The sequence below is a fragment of the Atta cephalotes genome, assembly GCF_000143395.1.
Source record: "Atta cephalotes unplaced genomic scaffold scaffold00018, whole genome shotgun sequence".
In the NCBI taxonomy this organism is placed as follows: domain Eukaryota; kingdom Metazoa; phylum Arthropoda; class Insecta; order Hymenoptera; family Formicidae; genus Atta; species Atta cephalotes.
The window spans coordinates 531,810-552,506 of NW_012130082.1; the positions used below are offsets into that span (position 1 = coordinate 531,810).

Here is a 20,697-nt window from a genome sequence, read left to right on the forward strand (position 1 = left end):
AAAGTTGCGCGCTGGCCATTTTTTATTTTTCACTTTTTGTTTAACTGTTTGAGGTACAAACGAAGTACAACGGCCTGTAGTATTAATTTTTATTTTTGATAAAGTTGAGCGCCAGGTTCACATCAGTAATGAAAGCTTCTTACAGAATTCAAACACTTATGTTGAAAATTAAATTCATTCATGAAAAATACATCAATCGTAAAAATCAATAATTAATGAGATTCTGTCACATATGTCTGTATACGTTCTGTACACACGTCAATAAATGGCATTTGTAAAGTAAGGGATAAAGATTTCTTTGTGCGCTAACTTTTGTTCTCGAAATCGTATGAGCTTACGCGGCATTAGTAAAATTAAATGAAGCTCGATAATCTACATATAATCTTAGTTTTAGTTCTCAGCGATGATCCAGCAAAACATATGTTGTGACACTTTGGCGAATGCCAATCGATTTATAAGGAACCAGCTATCAACACGGAAAATCTTGTTACTTAAAACATCATCTTATATTGTTTCTCGAATAGTCCTTGAGCGATTACACAAATTGGCACTGGCGTTTTCACAGGAATTTCAAGAAACGGTTCACATACTCCTAATGTAGATCTGACAGTAAAAGAAGACAGTAACATAACAGAAATGTTACTTTTCAAACAGAATATAATAGAAATGGCATTTTCATTTACTTCAAATAATTTTCTTCAATAAGTCGATTTTGAATACCAATCGAATGAATGGATATAATATGAAGCGAGTGGGCGAAAACATGCGAAAAACGACTACATAGGAATCATTCATTGTAGCGACACACGTTCGACAAATAATGAGATTACTACTTGCATCTCTGACTGAATCGGAGGCTCGTTATTTGATCGCAGCATCCGGTCGAAGCCGGGAGTTTGGTAACGAGCTTTACATAGAAATGCGGGTGCACGGCATACCTGACGATCAAAGGACCGCGTTATTCACGCTTAACTCCCGATACTTAAAGAATCGTCAACGATGCTTTTAACCCTTACCAAGGAGGTGCGCGTTTCGACCGAACAATATTTTATCCCTGCATTCGGAAGCAAATGGGTGTGTCTATTTATAGATACATAGCTATCGATGATAATCCAAGCAAGGATCTCGAACGAAATCTTTCGGTTTCGCCAATTAGGACTCTTCTCTCTCAGAAAGCGCCAGAGGAGAATCCGAAGGACATGAAAGACGAGATCAGTATGAAGAAACGAAGGTATGTAATACCTAAGGGAGAAAGAGCCGCGGCGCTTCTTCTCGTTGGTGACACGGGACGAGCCCAGTTAACGCGACCTTTAACCAATTCATAGGCTCGGGTTAAGCCAGGATTTGCGGCTTACACTGATGGTGTTTACCACTACTACGGGAGATTTAGCAGTTTCTGCGGCAGACCGGCCCTGGACTGCGTCATACCCCTCTGGGCCAGGTAGAAGTAGAGGTATGCTGCTTTGCGGAAGCACGACAGACGCCATGCCGCTTTTCCGTCGCTTCGCCAAACTGTTGGTTGCCACTAACCGCCACTTCATGTATCACTGGACGAACCGTATATTATTGAGCACAGTCGTGGCTTGAAATACTCTTGAGAAAACCGAGATGGATGTAGCTGTTAAAAGTTCAACGAAAAGACTTGAGAATTGAGATATTTATTTTTGTACAATATCCAGTAAAATTTACGTTTAACTTTGAAGATTGAAAAAAGAACAAAAAAAAGATTGTTTTTTTTCCACTAATGGAAACGTAAAAGATTTTATTTTCATTGAAAAATAGGACTTTTACACTGAAAAATAACGATGTTCTCCACATTTTCAATAAAAACTAACAGTAGCATCGTTCATTCAGCAGATTGAAATCTATAAGATTCACTTTTTTACGTTTTCATTAATGGGGAAAAAAGTCTTTTTTAACAGACTGTTCTTTGAATAATATACAGATTTGTTTTTGATAGATTACGAATTGGAATTTTCATTTAAGAAATCAGATTGTGAAAGGACTCAACTAAATATCTAAGACGGTTTGTGGGCGTCATGGCACCATTAGCCTGAAGTGTTTCTCAAAGTCCCAAAAATCTGGTCATGGTGGAATCAGACAATAGTAACCGCTGTCACAATACTTTTGTTGTTTTTTTCTTACACAATAATGAATAAAGAATCGTAAATCTTATCATGAGAGTTATCAAATAAGCTGTAAAATTGCTTACTTCGGATCCAATTACGACCAAATAGATTCGCGTGTACAGACACATTCCGTAATAGCGAGTGATAACGGAATACATCAACGGATGGCGATTGGATGAAAGGCATCGACGAGGTTAATTGGAGACCTAGAAGAAGAATTATAATGGCGATGATGACGCACGGATACCGATAATTCGTTATGTTATGAACATTTCGTAATGGTGCCGGACCGTATCTAATAGCCGGGATCCGTGGATACCCAGCGTACGTCGTCCTTTCACTTCTTTCCGGCGAGATTCTTCTCTCCTGGTAAGCAAGGGTACGTTACTTGGCCGTAAAAATATACCGCTATTCCATGAAAGACCTACCGATTGCCCTTTATTGCCAATTGTTAGTCGCACCGTTACGCGCGAGTCATACTTTGAATATCCACATACACACACACACACACACACACACACACATACACACACACACATACACGGGGATAGATCTTGGAATTTTTTAATGCCACGATTACAACATTTTGATTAAGTACTCATAGACGTTTCACGCGCGAGGAAGCATGCCTCATGCGCAATGAACATGCGAGTAACGTTAACCGCGCACTCAGCGCGAGGGATAATGCTAAATCTCGTAATTATTTAATTTATCGGCTCAACCTGACGGACTAATAAATCAATGTTACTTTAGAATTAAATTAATTTACAGACTGTCAAATTAAAGTGCATCCTTTACAATACTCAAACGTAATAAATCATAGAATAAGTCGTATGTTATTATCGACTCATAGTGAGATTGGACAATAATTGATAACGCTTTGTGCTCCCGTATCGTACGCGGTATTTTATGATCTTTACGGTATTTTAGTAAAGCCGTCATGTGCTTAATGCGACATTATAACAGAGCGAAATTTCCGGCGAAAATTCCTTGTACAGATAGAGTACCAAGGCGATAGAATTAAGCATGAAGTACAATCTTTCGTCGACATCATTACCCAGCGTCCATTAGGACTCTCACAAAGCAGTCTCGCTGCCGTGCCCAGAGCCTTTGTGCATTCTATATACACCCTATCCACCAACGTGCAGTAAGTTTTCTCGAAACGAAATTCACGTAACTGAAAGCTCCCATCCTCTCTCGCTTTCTCCTCTTCCACTCACGCCTTTCCGGAGAGAGCTCGGTGTAACGTGGAATCTCACAGCATGCGCCGTTAATAACTAACTATATACCTTCATATATGTGCTTTGTACATGCACAAGCATTTATTTCATGTCGTAACGACAGTGGCACGCAACGAAGAAAAATACGACGGGCTCGCGCGCTCGCGCGCTCACAAAGACGAGCTCGTTGGATATCACAGATAAATCGTAATTTACGATGAGAGTCTTAAAAAAGGGAAAAATTATCTCGCTCACAATTAATGTGAGTTTCACTTCTACCCTAATTAAGTAGTACAGTAAAGCTGCCTTTCATAACTTTCCATGCTCTGAAATTGAACTCGATTTTTAACGCATATCGTTTCACTTGCTATGGCATAAATAAAAAATTGTCATTTTTTTAGTTGCTTGCAGAAAAAAAGGAAATATAAAACAACAAGGAAGAGAAAACATACTTGAAAAACTTTTATTTTTCTACTAATAATTATTGTATTCAAAATTGTGTTATTTTTTTAATAAGAAAGCGATGTAAAATATTCAGAAAAAAGTTACAGCTTTGACAAATAGTATTTTTAGCAACATGAAAAAACTTCTGATAAATAAGTTTAAAATCAATAAGTTCTTTCAACAATTCTTCTCACACATTTGTTGACAAATATCCAAAGTGCTTTTCTATCGAAGAGCTGAACACTTTACAGAAAAAATGGTCGACATAGAGTATTTTTATAATGAAAACAACAATGGAGGTTTTCATAAATATTGATTTTTATACTTATGTATATGTTTTTTTATTATTCTGTGAATACTTTCTATTATACTTTTTATTATTCTGTGAATTATTCTGTCACTCGAAACCTGTAAATACCTTGTCTATACATCCAAATTTATTATTATAACATTTGCTTATTTAATTTTTGTTATTAAACTTTTGTTACTTAGATAGAATTCCCGTAACTATCTAATTTATTACAAAATTTTACTTTCAAATTTTAATTTCACTTCTAGAGATATTTTCACATTTGAGGAATAATATATATATATTTTTTTTATTAAATTAGGTCGGTAATTTTTCTATACCGATCAATTTATCCGAGTCTCCGTTCATCTTGCGGGTTTGTTCCGCAGGTAACGGCTACGTAAACGCATCGGAACGTCGGAGAAAAATATTCTCGCGCGCTGTAGAAGTTCTTACCAATCCTACCGCATATTATCCCGAACACGAGGCAATAGGCACACGCACGAGAGGGACCGCGCCTCTAACACGCGTGTGCTCTCCAGTCTCCACGCCGCATCGGCATACCTGTCGGACTGTCGGTCGCTGTGGCCAGGTAAATATGTGGCTGGACCCGCGGCACATATGTATCCGCACATAGCAGCCCAGTTGGGCCTCTAATGATGATCTACGGTTAGCTACCGCGCACAGCTTCTATAAACCTCCTAATTTCTCCTCTATAAATTCGTCGACGGGGAGGGGGGGGGGGGAGGGGGAAGAACACCCGCTTCCTTCGCACGCTCGCCCTTTCTTTCTCTGCCCGCTCTCTGCCTTCTTCTTGATTCTTTTTCCCCCACTAAGTTCCGAGGGCCCAACGATCGGGCCCTCTCTTTCTCACCGGAGTCGTCATAAATGCGCGACTGTATTTAATATTTCGCGAGCCTGTGTGACGCATATCGTTTATTATCGACCGCCGCTCCCGTGAGCCTCGCGAAGACAGTGAGAGCGGGAGGATGAGAAGAGAATGATCCTTTGAAAAAACGAAGGGGAAATGAAAGAAAAAAAAAAAGAAGAAGAGGATCTTTCTTAGGACGAATCCGTTCTGCGCGAACTGAGGAATCGGGAGATACGACAAAGGCGACCGTGAGACTCACACAATTTTTTTTTATATCCGACAGCTGAGAAAACGCTGTTCGAAATATCTATCGATGTTTTTCATTTTTGCTTTTTCGATTCGCCTTTCGATCGTCGATCAATCGAGAGGATCGCGAATGCCGTCGAAGATTCGCGATGGCGTTACCAGACAGTCGTAAAACGATGCGTTTGCAAACGCGAAGGCGGCTTGAAGATTTTAACGTGAATAGCAAAGAGACGTTAGGGAAGCAAGCGGCGAATATGGGTGGCGTTAGAATTTAACGAGCACTTACACGAATCGTGAATTACACCGGAATGTATCGTAAAATACACGGTCAGTTGAGTACGGTATAAAAATGCCAGCGTTATGATTTACCTCGTATTCTATTTACTGTTTGTATTCTTACGAAATTGCCGCTTGCCGACGATGTCTGTTCGACGATGGTGGGCGAGCTGTCGCGGGTAATTTCGATAAATAACCACGCCTCTCTTTGCATTTACATGTTTGAATGAAGTTTCACGATTATATTGTGCTACTTGTAGCCAACGAGGATACTATTGGAAGATATAATTCGCATGGCGAAATAACATTCCATGAGAGAATGAGATGTTTGACTGCGATGCAGACATCAGCGGAGAATTCCTGTTCGCTGATACGTAGCTTGCAAAGTAGTTCGACCGATATCTTCGGAATTTGGAAGGTATGAATTGGAGGGTATGAGGTGAAGTGGAGGCCAAAAAAATGTTTGCGCCCGTAAACCGGTTGCACGAATATGCTGTTGGAACTCGAATGAAAGTAATAAAGTTGATGAGATAAATGATGCGAAAATGATTATAGAACGATTCGCAAAAATACCTATTTTCCAAGAAGATTCGCTATTAATAATTTTATAAATTTTATAATTTCCTAGTTGACGTCTGCAATTATTTGACTGGTAGCACGAAGAAGAATAAATAATCTTACAAGTCTAGTAAAAATATTCTGGCTGTTTTTTTCTAAACTTATGACAAACTTTACTTACCTAAAAGTAAAAAATATCGAAGGTGTAACATAAAAAATATATTATAGTAAATTCAGTCAAGTATTATCATTCAATTATTATCTTATGGTAAAATGAATCATACTATTCTCGAATATAAGCGAACGATTTTCAAGACATCTTGTACTTTTATCGCGCAATAAAGTAAATTTTGTGAGCGGTAAAGCAAAATATGCCCGTTGATAAAGTAAATTAATTCTAATTAGATGATAATTTATAAAGAAGTAATAATATGATAATTTATTAAGAAGTAATAATAAATTGCAATAACATAAAACTTATTTTATGAAAAGTATCTTACAGTATAGCTATACGACGATTACTTATTTAGTACAGAAAAGTACAGTAAATTTTACTTTTCTAATAAAGCATAAAGCAAGAATCCCTATATCAACCTGTCAATTCCTAATAAAATTTATTAGAAATCTAGCGCATATTACATTTTTCTGTTATGTTAATCTCGATATATACAATATTTATATCTCGATTCATAAAAATTCCTAAGCTTGGTGAATTGCCAAATAATTGTCATTCCTATCCATCTAAGACTAATAAATTACAAATCATATGGATATTAATATACATATATTGGATTCTGTAAGATAATATTGAATAGATATTAACTGCCTTGATTAATTATCAATGTTTTCAGAAAATTATCAAAATTCCTTAAGCTATTTATAAATGATTTCCATGTTAATAATTTTGCATTTCGTTCTCGTTTATTAAAAATGGTTATTCAATTTCTAATCTTAGATATAAATTTTCAATACTTCTGTCCAAAAAAAAGACAGCAATAAAAAGAACGCGTTTGTCTTGGCAAGTTAACTGCAACTTTATTGCTTTGATTCGAGGGCTTGGAAAACATTTTTGCTAGGCAGTATCGTATGTTTTAGCACTAATATTGAAAGGTTTATCAATTTATTATTTGCGAAGTAATAATTAAGAATGCGAATATCGCTACAGTAAGACTACTTTTGAACCGTATGAAATTTAAAACGCGATAAGTTAAGACAATGTATTATTATATACTCGTGCAATATTTTCTATTTTCTCAATATACACGGTGCGCGTGTTTTGCTATGTCCGTTGTTTAGATGGCAGAATTGCGAGTCGAGATGCCGACAAAGTACGATCCCGGCGGTACAGGAGAAATCGAAGGGCGGATAGGAAAGCCGGAGGAGGGAAAACATCAGGGCGGAGCTTGAACACGGGAGGAGGAATAAAATGCGCAAACTCGTAACGAGCGCCTCTCTTTCTCTCTCGTTGCATCCTTCTTCCTCTTGTCTTTCCTCCCCTTCCCTTTCCGCCGTCTTCCCCTTCGAACGAGTCACCCTATCCGGTCCTCTTTTCACTTTTATATGGATTTTTTTAGCCGCACGAGGCCCTTCTTCCTCTCATTCGTCGAGAGTCTTGCGCAAACTTGCTTGCACGAGCCCTCCTCATTTCTCCTCGCTTTCTCAGTCTCCATCCTTTTTCCCCATTTTATTTTTTCTTCCCCTCATGAGTGCTACAATTCAGTGGTTTTAATGTCTCGTCTATTTCTACTCCGTTAAAAGTGGTCATCATCAAGGTTCTTACGTTGGTCCGTTTTTCTTGATTTGTTCCTTGTTATTGTATTTCTCTTCAAAATTCACTTCGTGAATCGGAACTAGTCATCTTTCGAGAAATATTTCTTTATAATTGTAAAACCATGTTTATATTTCATGTTGCAAAATCTCTCGGATATCGATTGTTATTGGCATTATTAGGCATTATTATTAAAAATATATTAGATGGGATATTAAATGGGATTTCATTAGATAGACTTTATTTTTAGATAGATTTTTAGATATTTTTATAAAAGTGATAAGTCGAGCTCGAATTTGTTAAAGACAAATGTAATTATTGTACCTCCTATATATCATTCAAAATTTATATTTTTTTCTTTACTCATCTAATTCTTTAATTCTGCTGCTCATATCACTAAGCTTGTTAAATTTGTCATTATTTTTGCTAAGAGAAGAAATCTTTACAAGGTTTTCTTCCTCGAAAAAAGGAAAAGAAATTTAAAATTATAACGACTTGTCTCTTATATTGACATGCGAACGGCAATTTAAAATATAAACGTAGATAAAACAATTTTTTTTACATATTTTACATATTTTTACATATTTTCGTTATAACTTTTAATGAAACATTTAAAGGTCTTTGTTTATATAACATTTTTTTATTTCAGTGCTTGTAGAATTTACTTCCAAATTTACTTACTTTAAATAAGAAATCTGAAGTCACCCTATATACTTATAAATATGTTTATAACTATGTTGTCAAGATTGAATAATTAGAATACATATGCATAAGGTTACTCAGATATTCAACAAATAATCCCAGGATAGCGACGGAAGCGAAGATTCTTTAGTAATGGCGACTTACGGTGTGCAAATCGAAGCTCGTGCGACTTTCCGCGATCCGTTTCGCTACCCATCTTGACTTCCCTCGAACCGGTTGTCATCCGTAGGAAGTTTCTTTGTTAACTTTCTTTCCTCTCAATTTATCGAACCCTTTCTAGCTCGATAACGAGTTGTGCTCGTGCCATGCAATGGCGGCCGCGACGGCTACTTGAGTATAAGACTGCTTGCTGAATCATACGTGATTCTTACCCCATCGCAAGTTTCTTAATCCGCGAATTGATTATCTTTAAAGAGATTCACTTAAAAGAGATTTACTCAAACTATATACATGCGCAGAAATGACGCCTTATGTATTTACACTCTTATCAGATTTAGGAAAAATCAAACTTAAAGTTATATTTGAGAGGCACAGACTCTATGTAATTAATTGCAAAGTTCGAATCTCGATTCAAATTGGTAGAGAACGAAAGAGAATCAATTAAGAAAATTAAAGAGTATTATTAAAAAATTTATCCAATCATTTAAAATTTAAAAGCTTGAAGATGATAAAAGTTCATTAATTTTTACATAAATTTATTTCCGTATATATGATACAATGTGATATTGTTTTGTCGAAATTTTTTATCATCAATTTGATTGAAAAAAAATTATATTATATGTTATAAAATAATTATAAATAATATAAAATAATTAAATTTACAAATATATTAAACAGATTGTATAACTATATTAATTCTAGAATATAGAATGAATTTTTAGAGTTTAAAAATAATTAATCTTCTTCAAACTCTTGCTAATAAATATTAATTAGAGCAGTTAATTTTTAATCGGGAAATAGAAGTGATTTAACATTCGTCAACATTAATAATCATCGTTGAAATAAAAAAAAAGTTACGTTTAACGGGCCGTCAGAGATTAATGTTAATATCTACCTTGAGGAAGGTTGCTGAAATCACAAGCCGTCAGCTCTTTTCAATCCAATTAACGTGAGAGGATTATTTTGGAAATACCACTATGGCGACATATTAGAGTACCACGATCGTCCTTTACAGCGAAAGGATTAACCCATAAACGAGCGTAACGATTCGAGCCGCTTTTAAAGAATGCGAAATCGTCCTCGATGTTTAATCGTTGGACAATCGTTCCCGTACTTCCACCCCCTTTGTAGAGAGGATGTCAAAGTTTTTCCGGTAGTATTCGCATTTCACCGAAATCGTCCCGACGGCGACGACGCTAATCGGCTTTCGCGAGCTTTGAGGTGTTTAACGTCGTCGGCACGATTTTCGCGGAAGTAACACCGATAAACCAGTGAAATCGAATATCGATCGTGCCGTCCAATCACAAGATCACGTACACGGAAGCTATCGATTTCGAGTTTCGAGTTTTCATGCGATCGAAACCTTATCGAAATCTAAAGTGTGATTTTGCACAAATGAAAGAGTATGAAAAATTAAGCATATCCTTGCAAACTATATTAAAATATAAATATTTTTTATAAAATGACATTCACAATCAATAGAATAGATTTGTAAATGTTTTATATTTTGATAATCAATGAATAACTATATATTTTCGAAATTGGAAAAAAGATTAACAATAAGTGTAACAATAAATGTACTTAAGGCTCTTATTCACTTGGCAGTCATCTTGGATTATGACATCAGAAGTGAAAAAAAAATATAAAGAAAATTCTTGCAAATTAATTAAAAAATGTGAGTATTTAAAAAAAAAATTTGCAATCAGAGAATAGATTTATATAAAGTGACTGAAAATTCTTCTTGTATTTCAGTATTTAATAAATAATCACATATTTGAAATTAAATTGTACACCTAGTTACAGAAAACGAAACAAGATATGTAACAACTGTCGAATTCAAATAAATATAAATTTTATTTTATTCCGAAATAAAAGGAGAGTTTTCGATATGTTTTACAAATGTACTGTATCAATTGTAAATATTGTTTTATTGAAATATATTTCTATTTTAATATATTTTGCAAGAATTTTTATTATATGTTTTTTCGCTTTTGACGTCAATCTGAATATTCGTGATGGACAGTCAGGAGCCTTAATATATTTTACCGTATGCCAAAAAATTTTATCGCAAAAAAATAATATCGCTGCGAAGTGAGTCATAATGAAAGAATATATTTCATTTATTTGTATTAATCATATCGATTGAAACATTTCATTGACTTACTTTTTCATTTTCGTGTCAAATATTAGAAAAATATTCTAAAATACGTACATTTACAGACATCTAGCTTTTTCCATGCAGGAATTGTGTCCCTAGGGATATTAGGTATGTAAAGATTTTCTACGATCTTTTAACATTCAAAGAGAAAAATAGAGAGTAATAGAAAGAATTTTAACAGCATTATCTACCTTATCTTTTTCATTTAGGTAAACGTTGTAGGTAAACATAATTAAGACAATCGTAACTGTTATCTTTACTTATTTATTTATATGGGAGACACATATCTTATGACTCTCGGAATTATAATTATGATGACATTAAAGGATCACGTAATAATCTGTAAAAGTTTCGTGAAATTCATTTCGTTAGTCAAGTTAACATTTATTTACTATGTATCTATACACGCACCAATTGTGCAAATTGTCAACAAGAACTTACATAATCGCGCGATAAGTATTGCGTGCAAGTCATAATTCGCGCATAATGTATTTTAGAATCAAAATTTAATTCCGAACTGTAAATCTTCAAATCTCTCTCATAGTGATTTTACTCACTGCGACATCTTAGCATCAGAACTATGTCAACTTTAAACTCTATTCTGTCAACTATTACAACTCCATCCTATAGATATGTCATAAGATTAATGTAGACTAATAAATTATTTACATGTAGGATATTAAGAAATGAATTCTGGATTTAAATGTAGTATTCATATATTCAGGAAACAGAATAAAAAATCAACTCAAGTCGAGTAATTCAATGAATATTACAGAAACGGTTTTGATTTAACGTAACGTAAGTTCTTGGTAACCGATAGATAATATACAGTCGAGTGCATTAACGATGTTAGAGATTCCCTCATTTATTCGTAATGCTCTCATGACACTATTGCAACATAATCGATGATATATTTAAATCGAATACAATTAAATGTTCTGCAAATAATTATCATTTCCTTAATTTAAACATTTAAAAGATTTCATTTACAATCGCGTGCTGACTTGAATTTTATATCTATTAAAATTGCGTTATATGATAAATCGAAACAGTAGCATTAACCTAATCTACAACTCATAGAAGACTGAAGCACTTGATGCTACAAATACTTTGAAGCAATCGATATATAGAATAGATTTGTAAAACTTCTCTTGTGTTCCAGTAATCAATAAATATCCATATATTTAAAATTGAATTATGCCTAACTAGGAATGAAACAAGTTATGATAGCTGTCGAATTTAGATATTAAATATGATCGAGATTTCTTTGATTGAGAATTAGTAAAATTTTTCTGATCGGTCAATCAAAGTCAATTTCGAAGTGTTTGAAGCATCAAGTAAATTCCATCTGAGACAGCAGGCGTGAAGTTATTTTCTCTCTCACCAACCAGAGAGATGCGTACCTATCTACGGCAGAATTTGCCGGGGGATATGACTCCAAACCTTATCATACAATACATCGCAACGCTCTCTTACTTGTTGTTAGCATAAGCGCGAGTATCTATATAAGAATTATCACGGGGTTGTCGCTTAGATTACCAACGAACAGACGATGCGCAACGACATGTGCAACAGCCGCACGCGGCATTCGCGCGTCGTACTCGTTGCACAGGGAGTTCACTATCTCTCACTCAATTTAAGCCTCATCCGCCGTAAGCGGATCGGCCAAGCTGGCCTTTTAACGTCGGATAGTCTCGCCTCTCGCGGCTGCGCGGCATAGACGCCTATAACAAACATTATCCGCCATAATGCCCCCGTGTAAACATACCTACCTACGTGGCGCGTCTGCCTCCCGGTTCCTTTCCCCGTCGCGTCTCCCTTTCCCGGCCGGATAAAAACGCATCTCGAAGTTTATTTAAGCGTTTAGCGCCGAGTTAAGTTTCACGCGGCTAAAGCCGACTTTTCGGCACGCTTCTTCCCCACTCCATCAGATACTTCCGGTTTAGCACGTGACGGTGACCGTCGATTTAACAGTACGTTAGATCTGCTCTTTGTCGCTCATTAGATACACTAACACTACCTTGTTTTCGCTAAATTTCAAATTATATCTACTTCATTTTAAGTACACTAGTTTAATCACAAAGAATAAACCTTTAGACTCCAACTTTTCGCCGCGTTTCATGTTATGTAAAGAGATAATCGAACCAATCGAGCCAACACAGTCGTATTTTTTCATCATTATGTATGTTGAACCGTGATATTAACATATTGATCAATGTCGATTAATGTGATTTTGTTTTTTCTTAACGAATTTCGTAAACGATCGATTCGCACGGACTTCACAATTATTGCAAAATAATTTACATATGTCACTCATCTTTGTTTTAAGTAAAGGTTATAACCTAATGGTTAAATTATTTAATAAGCCTTTTCGTAGTTCGGATTCGTCATGATGTTTCCATTTGTGTTCCGAAACTGGACAAAACTAGCCATTTATGCGCTCCCCACCACCGGTCAGTTTTCTTTTTCAAGAAAACAGAAACCTGTCTTCTATTGGTATCAGGTAGAAAAAAGTGACAGTTGAGAGACAGCGGAATAAAAGAAAATTATAGATTCGGAATGTGTAGTTCCAGGCGTGAAGGAATAAATCAGTAACTGCAGAACAGTGTCTCAGTGAGGATCGTAGTGATGTGCATAATACAGTGATAGATGTTAAATATTATTATATGAGAACAGATATTAAGTGTGATTTTGTCAAAGTGATGTTGGCATGATTCATCGACTGTATTCGATTTCATTTTCTTTAAACAACTTGTGCGAAATTATTTCGTTAACACCGATGCTAACGTCGATCGACAGAGACCAATCTACCTGAAGTTACACCCCCTTATTTCCTTTCTTAAATCATTAGTTGTATCTCCTTCTTGTATCTAACCGAAGATACATAGAATACTATTTTGGACATTAGAGAAAAAGAAAATTAGCGGCAAGATCTGACGAGTCGAGCTACGAAAAAAAAGTTCCCTGGGATATTGTCAACGCTTTGTCGTATTAATACATCATCAAATCCACAAGGTAGATCAGCGTTGCGTAATAAAATATTTCCTTTTAGCAAATGATACGTTTTGGATAAATGAATAGTTAAAATATATTCTGAGAGAGAGAGAGAGAGAGAGATTTTTAGGAATTAAAATAAAAAAAGTATTGAGATTTTTTTTACGTATTTATTTGTACTTCAAGTAATTCTTCAAATTTTTTGAAGTGATGTGCGTCAATATTGGTTGTGTTTCGATATTTTCTAGCATATATTACATGCACTATAGATTTTACGTACATACACAATAAATATCGGACATACAGCTATTATAAGAGTTGCGCATCGTATACCATGTTATAAAATGCCTGCGATATGAATTGCACCAATCCTAGTCATCTGAAGTATAGACAATCAATTTTTTATTTATAAAAATGTATATCTCAAATCAAAATTAAACTGATTTGTGCAATATTTTTTTTCGCGGATTATCAATAATGAAAAATTTATGGAAAATTCAAAATTTTAATTTTATAAAATTTTCAAAAATCGCCATTTAAAAAAAATTTATTTTATCTTCTTCATTTTGGAATGAGATACATTTAAATACGTTCCTACTAGATTAAAAAAAGTTGGATTGTTTCTGTTGGATACTCCCCTCCTCCGATTAGGATTAGCGTAATTCATGTCATAGATGTTTCATAAGACAACTGCAATTCTTACATTGATGCAAATTATTTTACAAAATTTCAAGAATTACTCGAAATAAATACGTGTGGAAAACATCAATATTATACATAGCTGATAGGATTTGATAGATGATAGGATTTTATTTTATTAAAAAGTAATCTCAAAAACGGAATCTCTATATAGATATTAAAATATCTGTTTAAACGAGCATATTTAAATATCATGATAAAAATGCTGTGCAATGACGTTACAATGATAATGAAACCTGCGTTAAAAGTTACAGAATAAGATTGCTGGAACAGTTTCAACGAATGTTGATTGTTTCGATTGTTTCTTTTTTTGTTATAGTAATAATACATTTTTTTAACTCCTGCGTATAGCATAGGGTCTCTAATGAGATTTCAATAACAATAGATTTTTTCGCAATTAGGTTGTTAGCTTAATGTTCAACTATAATATCAGTGGATCTATATAGGATCTACAATTAAACGTCGGATCGGAACGGAACTGATAATCAAAGATCTCTTAATCATCAGATAAAGTAATTTTCGGCTTAAACATGAAAAACCGTCTAGGTGGGATTGAACGTGGATCTACAGATTGTGAGTTAATTGTACTGAGCGGCAAGTCTCTTTTGCTACCTCTAAAAATATAAAAAAGCAAATAAATAATGAAAAAAATTATTCAAAATTTTTCTTTTTGTATCGCGAACGAATTAGCATATACGAATCTCTATAATACTTATTTTTAACAAGTTTTTAACAAATTCACTGTTCATTCATTATTCATAGTTCATTAATTTATTTGCAATATCTCTACAACTTTTCTGCCTTTTAGAAAAAAAGTTCTTTGTTCAACAATTGGCACAATATACACTTCGAAATTTTTCGAAAATTTATTTTCGAACATATCACCGAATCGATCCACTGCTTTCAAAATTTTTGCCGAAGATATAACGTTAACTAAATTACATTAACGTTAAATAATATTGTGATGTCGCCATACTACAAGGATGAAAAGGAGCTACACATGTCATGTGTAAGATAGTAGCATACTTTTATAAAAATTAATATATTATATAATTTCTCAAAATTTGAAAAAGAAGTAAAATTTTTGACTTTATTGTAAAAAAATAAAAATTTTAACTTAAATAAAATAAAATAAAAAAGATGTATAATAGATTTTCTAAGCATGCAAAAGTATTAAAATTTTTGTTAACATTTTTGTATGACTCAGAAAATCCTCTATACGTCTTTAAATTAAAATTAATAGTTTATTTTTTATAATGTGTGTGTGTGTTGTGTGTGTGTGTGTGTGTGTGTGTGTGTGTGTGTGTGTGTGTGTGTGTGTGTGTGTGTGTGTCGACGTATAGATTTCTCGTGAATAAAAGTAGATAGTAATATACTGTACTTTAGTGTTCAATGTTACATACATTTTTAACATCAGTTCTTAAGTATAATTTGCACAGATCTTGAATTTACTCTGAATTTGTCCTGAATTTAATTTTAAAGTGAACATTGCAAATTTGCAACACTTGTTCTTATAGGATTAAGAAAAGAAGATGGATTAAGGTCTCTTTTTTGTATTTTCGAATTAATCCTTAGTACACACGATTAGATCACTCGTGTCCTGCGCATCTTTTTCTTTCAAATACTAATAGCATCTGATTGAATAATGATATTTTTTTTTATTACACATTTTACATATGTTTTCTAAAGATATTAAAGTACGTCAAAATTACTTATAATAATTGTTTACTTGTAAATGTGATGAAAATTAACTTGAACAAGAATGACAAGAATGATTATGCAGTAAAGGATAGAAAAATCAAATTATGTGTATTAAGGGAAACACGATTTGTGTTATTAATGAAAATATGACATGCACAAATGAAAGACCACAATGGTTTTTCACTTTTCACTTTTATTCCATATATTTCAAAAATTAAAATTTTCTCTCCTCAGAGTTTTGGAATAGTTTTATAATTTTCAATGAGTTTCTGTCTAGATAGAATTTAAATCCACGGAAACTTAGAAAATTTTCAAATCTGAGACGTTGAACTCTATTACTTTTATTTTTTTATTCCCAAGCGTTAAGAAAGATTGTTAGAGCTCTTTATCTGCAATTTTCATGACAAATCAGTTCAATTAATTATCACTTCGGCTAACAAAATCGATTAATCGGCTATCTTACGGCTAACAAAATTAAAATTGCAAAAGCCGACAATCATGTGAAATTTTACTAAACGTTGATTCTTTTACAGATAAAGGAAGATTATCATTACGGCAGTGTATTGCCACAAGACTTCACGCCAAAACCTCCTATCGGAGGACAGCGCAAGACTTCACGCCAAGACTTTCTATCGGAGGACAGCGCAAGGCGACCATTATACGCGAACAGCGCTGTTCATCGGGTAGAGAACAGCTGGTGGCCGAGCAACCAGAACGAAGGGAGTCACGCGATAAGGGAGCGTGATAACAACGGCGCGGTGGCGGGTGAACTGGTTTCTCGTATTGCGGGCTGCCTGAATATGGCGGGTTACCTGAAAGCGGCGGGCGCAACCTGCGCCTCGACCGGAAACCCTCATCAATACCATCCACACGGTCATCCGATGGGAGTTGGCACCCATCCGCATCCTCACTCACATCCGCATCCCGGTGCACATCCCGGTTTGCCGTCGCATTTCGCCCTCACTCCACACGCTCATACGCATCATGCGCTCGAGCATGGATTGGCAGCCGCATTCCCACAAGGTAAAACTCTTATCTTCTTTCAAGACGAGTTCAAATTTCGCTGCTTAGACTCAGTTCCATCAAAACTTTACAAATTAGTCTTATCGAAAATAAATTTAAATTTTTAATTATGATTATATTCGTGTGTCTAATGTCTATTTCTATCAATGTAGATTAACTTTAATCGCAATTTGATTTTTAATTTTTAATTATTTTTTTTAATTTTTAGAACTAGGAAAAGGATGACAAATAAATTAAATCAAGTTAAAATTAATCTACATTGGTGGAGCTTTTATAGACACACAAATCTAATCACAATTAAAAATCATAAATCTATATTTTTTTTTCGATAAGATTAACTGCAAACTTTTACCATAATCATAAACTTATTCATTAAACGGTAATAATTGTCAACAAGATATTAAACTTTACGCGGTAAAATTTAAGTCAACGGTAAAATCTGTGTTTCTTTGCGATTGATTTGAAAAGTAAGATACAGTGAGTGCAAAAAGTATTCGTACAGAGAAAATATTTTTTAAAAAAACTTTATTTTTAAAAAGTAAATATTATCCAGCGAGAAATGAGTCATCGAATTGACGTCGAATCGATATCGATACGATGATTTCAACACAAATTCGACGTCAATTCGACGTTTAATTTGTGTTGAACGATCTTTTCTTGCTGGGTAATTAACAATTTAATTTATTCATGAAGAATAAAATAGAGTATGTTTCTTAAAATTATATATACCGAAAAGATGTGTATTAATTATAGAAAATATATCATCTGAAAAATAAGGGAAAATTAAAAATTCTTGTTTGAATGCTCAAAAAATATTCGTAATCGAGAAATTTAGCTTCTAAAATCAGGAATATATGCGAAGTTCATTTGCTTAAAACATTGTTGTTAAAACAGAATATATTTATTGTATAAAATTGCTAATTAATGTTTATTTTTTACAAATAAAACTTTTTTTATAAAAAATTTCCTGATACGAATACTTTTTGCTCTCACTGTATATATTTTCTGATACCCATGGCATCGAAAATTGAACTCAACTGAACTGAAACTGATGCGTAAAAGTCTATGCATGATATTTTATGACGGTCAATGGGTTACGGCATGCAACATTATATAAAATTGGGAGTGATATCGGAATAATCACAAATCATAGATATAATACTTGAAGAATGGTTAATTAAAGTTCTCGAATCGGAGTTAAGATCGAATAAAGCATATTGAATTTTTAACAAATCATTCGTAGTAATTAATTTAAATACTATATCCTACTTGCGAGAAATATTTTACTTGAAAAAAGAAATAGAATTGTCTGCACGTTCTTACTCGAGAATAACGGTAGGCTCAGTTATTGGCAATAATGAGACCGAATGTATAGTACGTATTCGAGTCGTAGCAAGGGATTCGCACGGTTCGATACTGATGTGCATGCGGAAAAGTTTTTACGTAATCGTGAGGTGGCGACAGCCGTACCGTTCTTGGTATCTGTGTTATTAGCCGTATCGTGTTTAATACGGTTCTGAAAATGTTTCTCGCGGAAAAAAGCGTTAATGAACTATGAAATATCGCGAAACGGAGAAAAGATGAGCGAGGTTTCCAATGGTGATCGATCTAGCCAGCTAATCCATTGAAATAAAAGACGAGTGTTTAATCTGTGCGACTCAGCGTTACAACAGTGTGACAGATTTTGCATCACATTCATTCAACAAACGCCGTCGGATAATCTCTTTGCGCTTAAGGGAAGGCTCCATTGAAAATTGTAATTTTTCCGCTTCCTAATAGATTGATTTAATTTTTCGGACATTTTTATATGTGCAAGAAATAAATTGTTATTAATAAATAAATTAATTAAATTTTAAATCATTTGTGATGTAAAAAAGTTATAAGCATTTATATAAAGTTTATAACGACATTCACACTTAATTCACAATTAATTCTGAATCAAATTTTGAAAATATATATTTATTACATGTTTTTAATAAATATAAAAATTATAAATTTTTATTTTTAGAACAAATTTTTTTATTTTCTTAAATTTGTTAATTCTTAATATTTGAATTTGTTAAGTTTTAATATTTTAACGAGTCTGATTCCTCTTTTATTCTAAATATCAAATTTTGAATATATGTATCTATTTATCAAATTGCTTTTAATATAATCAGAAATGATAAATTTTTATTTTTGAAATAAATTTTTCTATTTTCTTAAATATATTAAATTTTAATATTTTAACGAGCCTAATTTCTCTTTTATTAGATTGTAACTCGAAGTAAATATTTTAAAACGAAGGAAATGTAATGTACCTAAATTACCATAGCAATTTGATATTCACAGCGCATTCAACAGCAAGAAAAGCTTTTAAAGTCTATTGTACACACATAAAATAAATCCCTCTTTTTTATTTTGTGTCTCCCTTACGTTCTATTACGCCCCTAGCATTGCTCAATTTGCTTTTTTCCCTTGTATTGCGTGCGAATTAAAAACTATCATTATTAGCTCATATGTGGATTATTTAAAGATTAATTTAGGGATTAACAGATTTATTAGTATGTTAAGTACTTTGCTATTTGTCACTGTAAAAGTATTTCACATGGATGTCATATTCACCGTTATTGATTGCCATGCAAATCGATGCATCGACTGAAGCCATATGAATGTGTCGAGCAATCTCGGGGCTTCTTAACTATAGCCGTAGCAAGTTGGAAAAACACGCACGAGAATGCATATCCCTTGCAAGTTTTAAGTTTCCGAATGAATATAAAAAATTCAAATGTTATATAAACAATTGTATACATTCGTTAATACACACGTTTATTACAAAACATAAGCAACGTTTTTTTTGAACTTTGTTCTTGTAATGGACAATTGAGGAAGCGTGTTTTGTTCGCTTCGGGATTGCGGAACATTTTCGCGACATCGGATGTACGAGATAGAGCTTCGATAACAAGAACAATCGCGATTACTCATTATGCCTTTCGTGGTTGAACGAAGCTTGGAATGTCCCCCTGCAGAGAATCGACATTTCCTAAGCACCTAGCGAATGGAAAATCTCGGAGGATGGACCATAGCGTGCCAAACAGAAAGAAGCAACGGTTTTGGAGAGAGAATTCCCTTCGTGTTCGTGATATTCCATTCTCGAAGGTCGTGTTGCTGGGTCGGTAATTGACTGTATAAATTTTCCAGTATGCCACAGAATGTGCGTAGACGAAAAGAGATCGCGGAAAGAAGGCGGAGATGAGGGTGTGTATATACTACTGAAAAAGCAAGAGAGAGAGAAAGATAGAGCGTGAGTATAGAATAGAACAAGGGCAGAAAGAGAGAGAGAGAGAGAGAGAGAGAGAGAGAGAGAGAGAGAGAGAGAGAGAAGAGAGAGAGAAGTAGTAGTTCGTTCGTCGTCGTTCGTTCGTTTACGTACGGCGTACGTAGTAGGTAGGAAGACGACGTACGACTACCTACCCGTACC

The 20,697-nt window shown here is 34.1% G+C and overlaps 1 protein-coding gene across 1 annotated transcript in view; it reads left to right on the forward strand.

The window, feature by feature from the left end:
- Positions 1–820: 820 nt before the first annotated feature.
- Positions 821–20,697, forward strand: part of LOC105618865 — a 44,480-nt gene continuing 24,603 nt past the window's right edge. The window contains exons 1-5 of the mRNA XM_012200399.1: positions 821–957; positions 1,091–1,231; positions 1,326–1,558; positions 4,472–4,674; positions 16,748–17,237. Of these exons, the coding sequence (XP_012055789.1) occupies positions 821–957; positions 1,091–1,231; positions 1,326–1,558; positions 4,472–4,674; positions 16,748–17,237 (1,204 nt within the window). The remainder of the gene's footprint in view (positions 958–1,090; positions 1,232–1,325; positions 1,559–4,471; positions 4,675–16,747; positions 17,238–20,697) is intronic.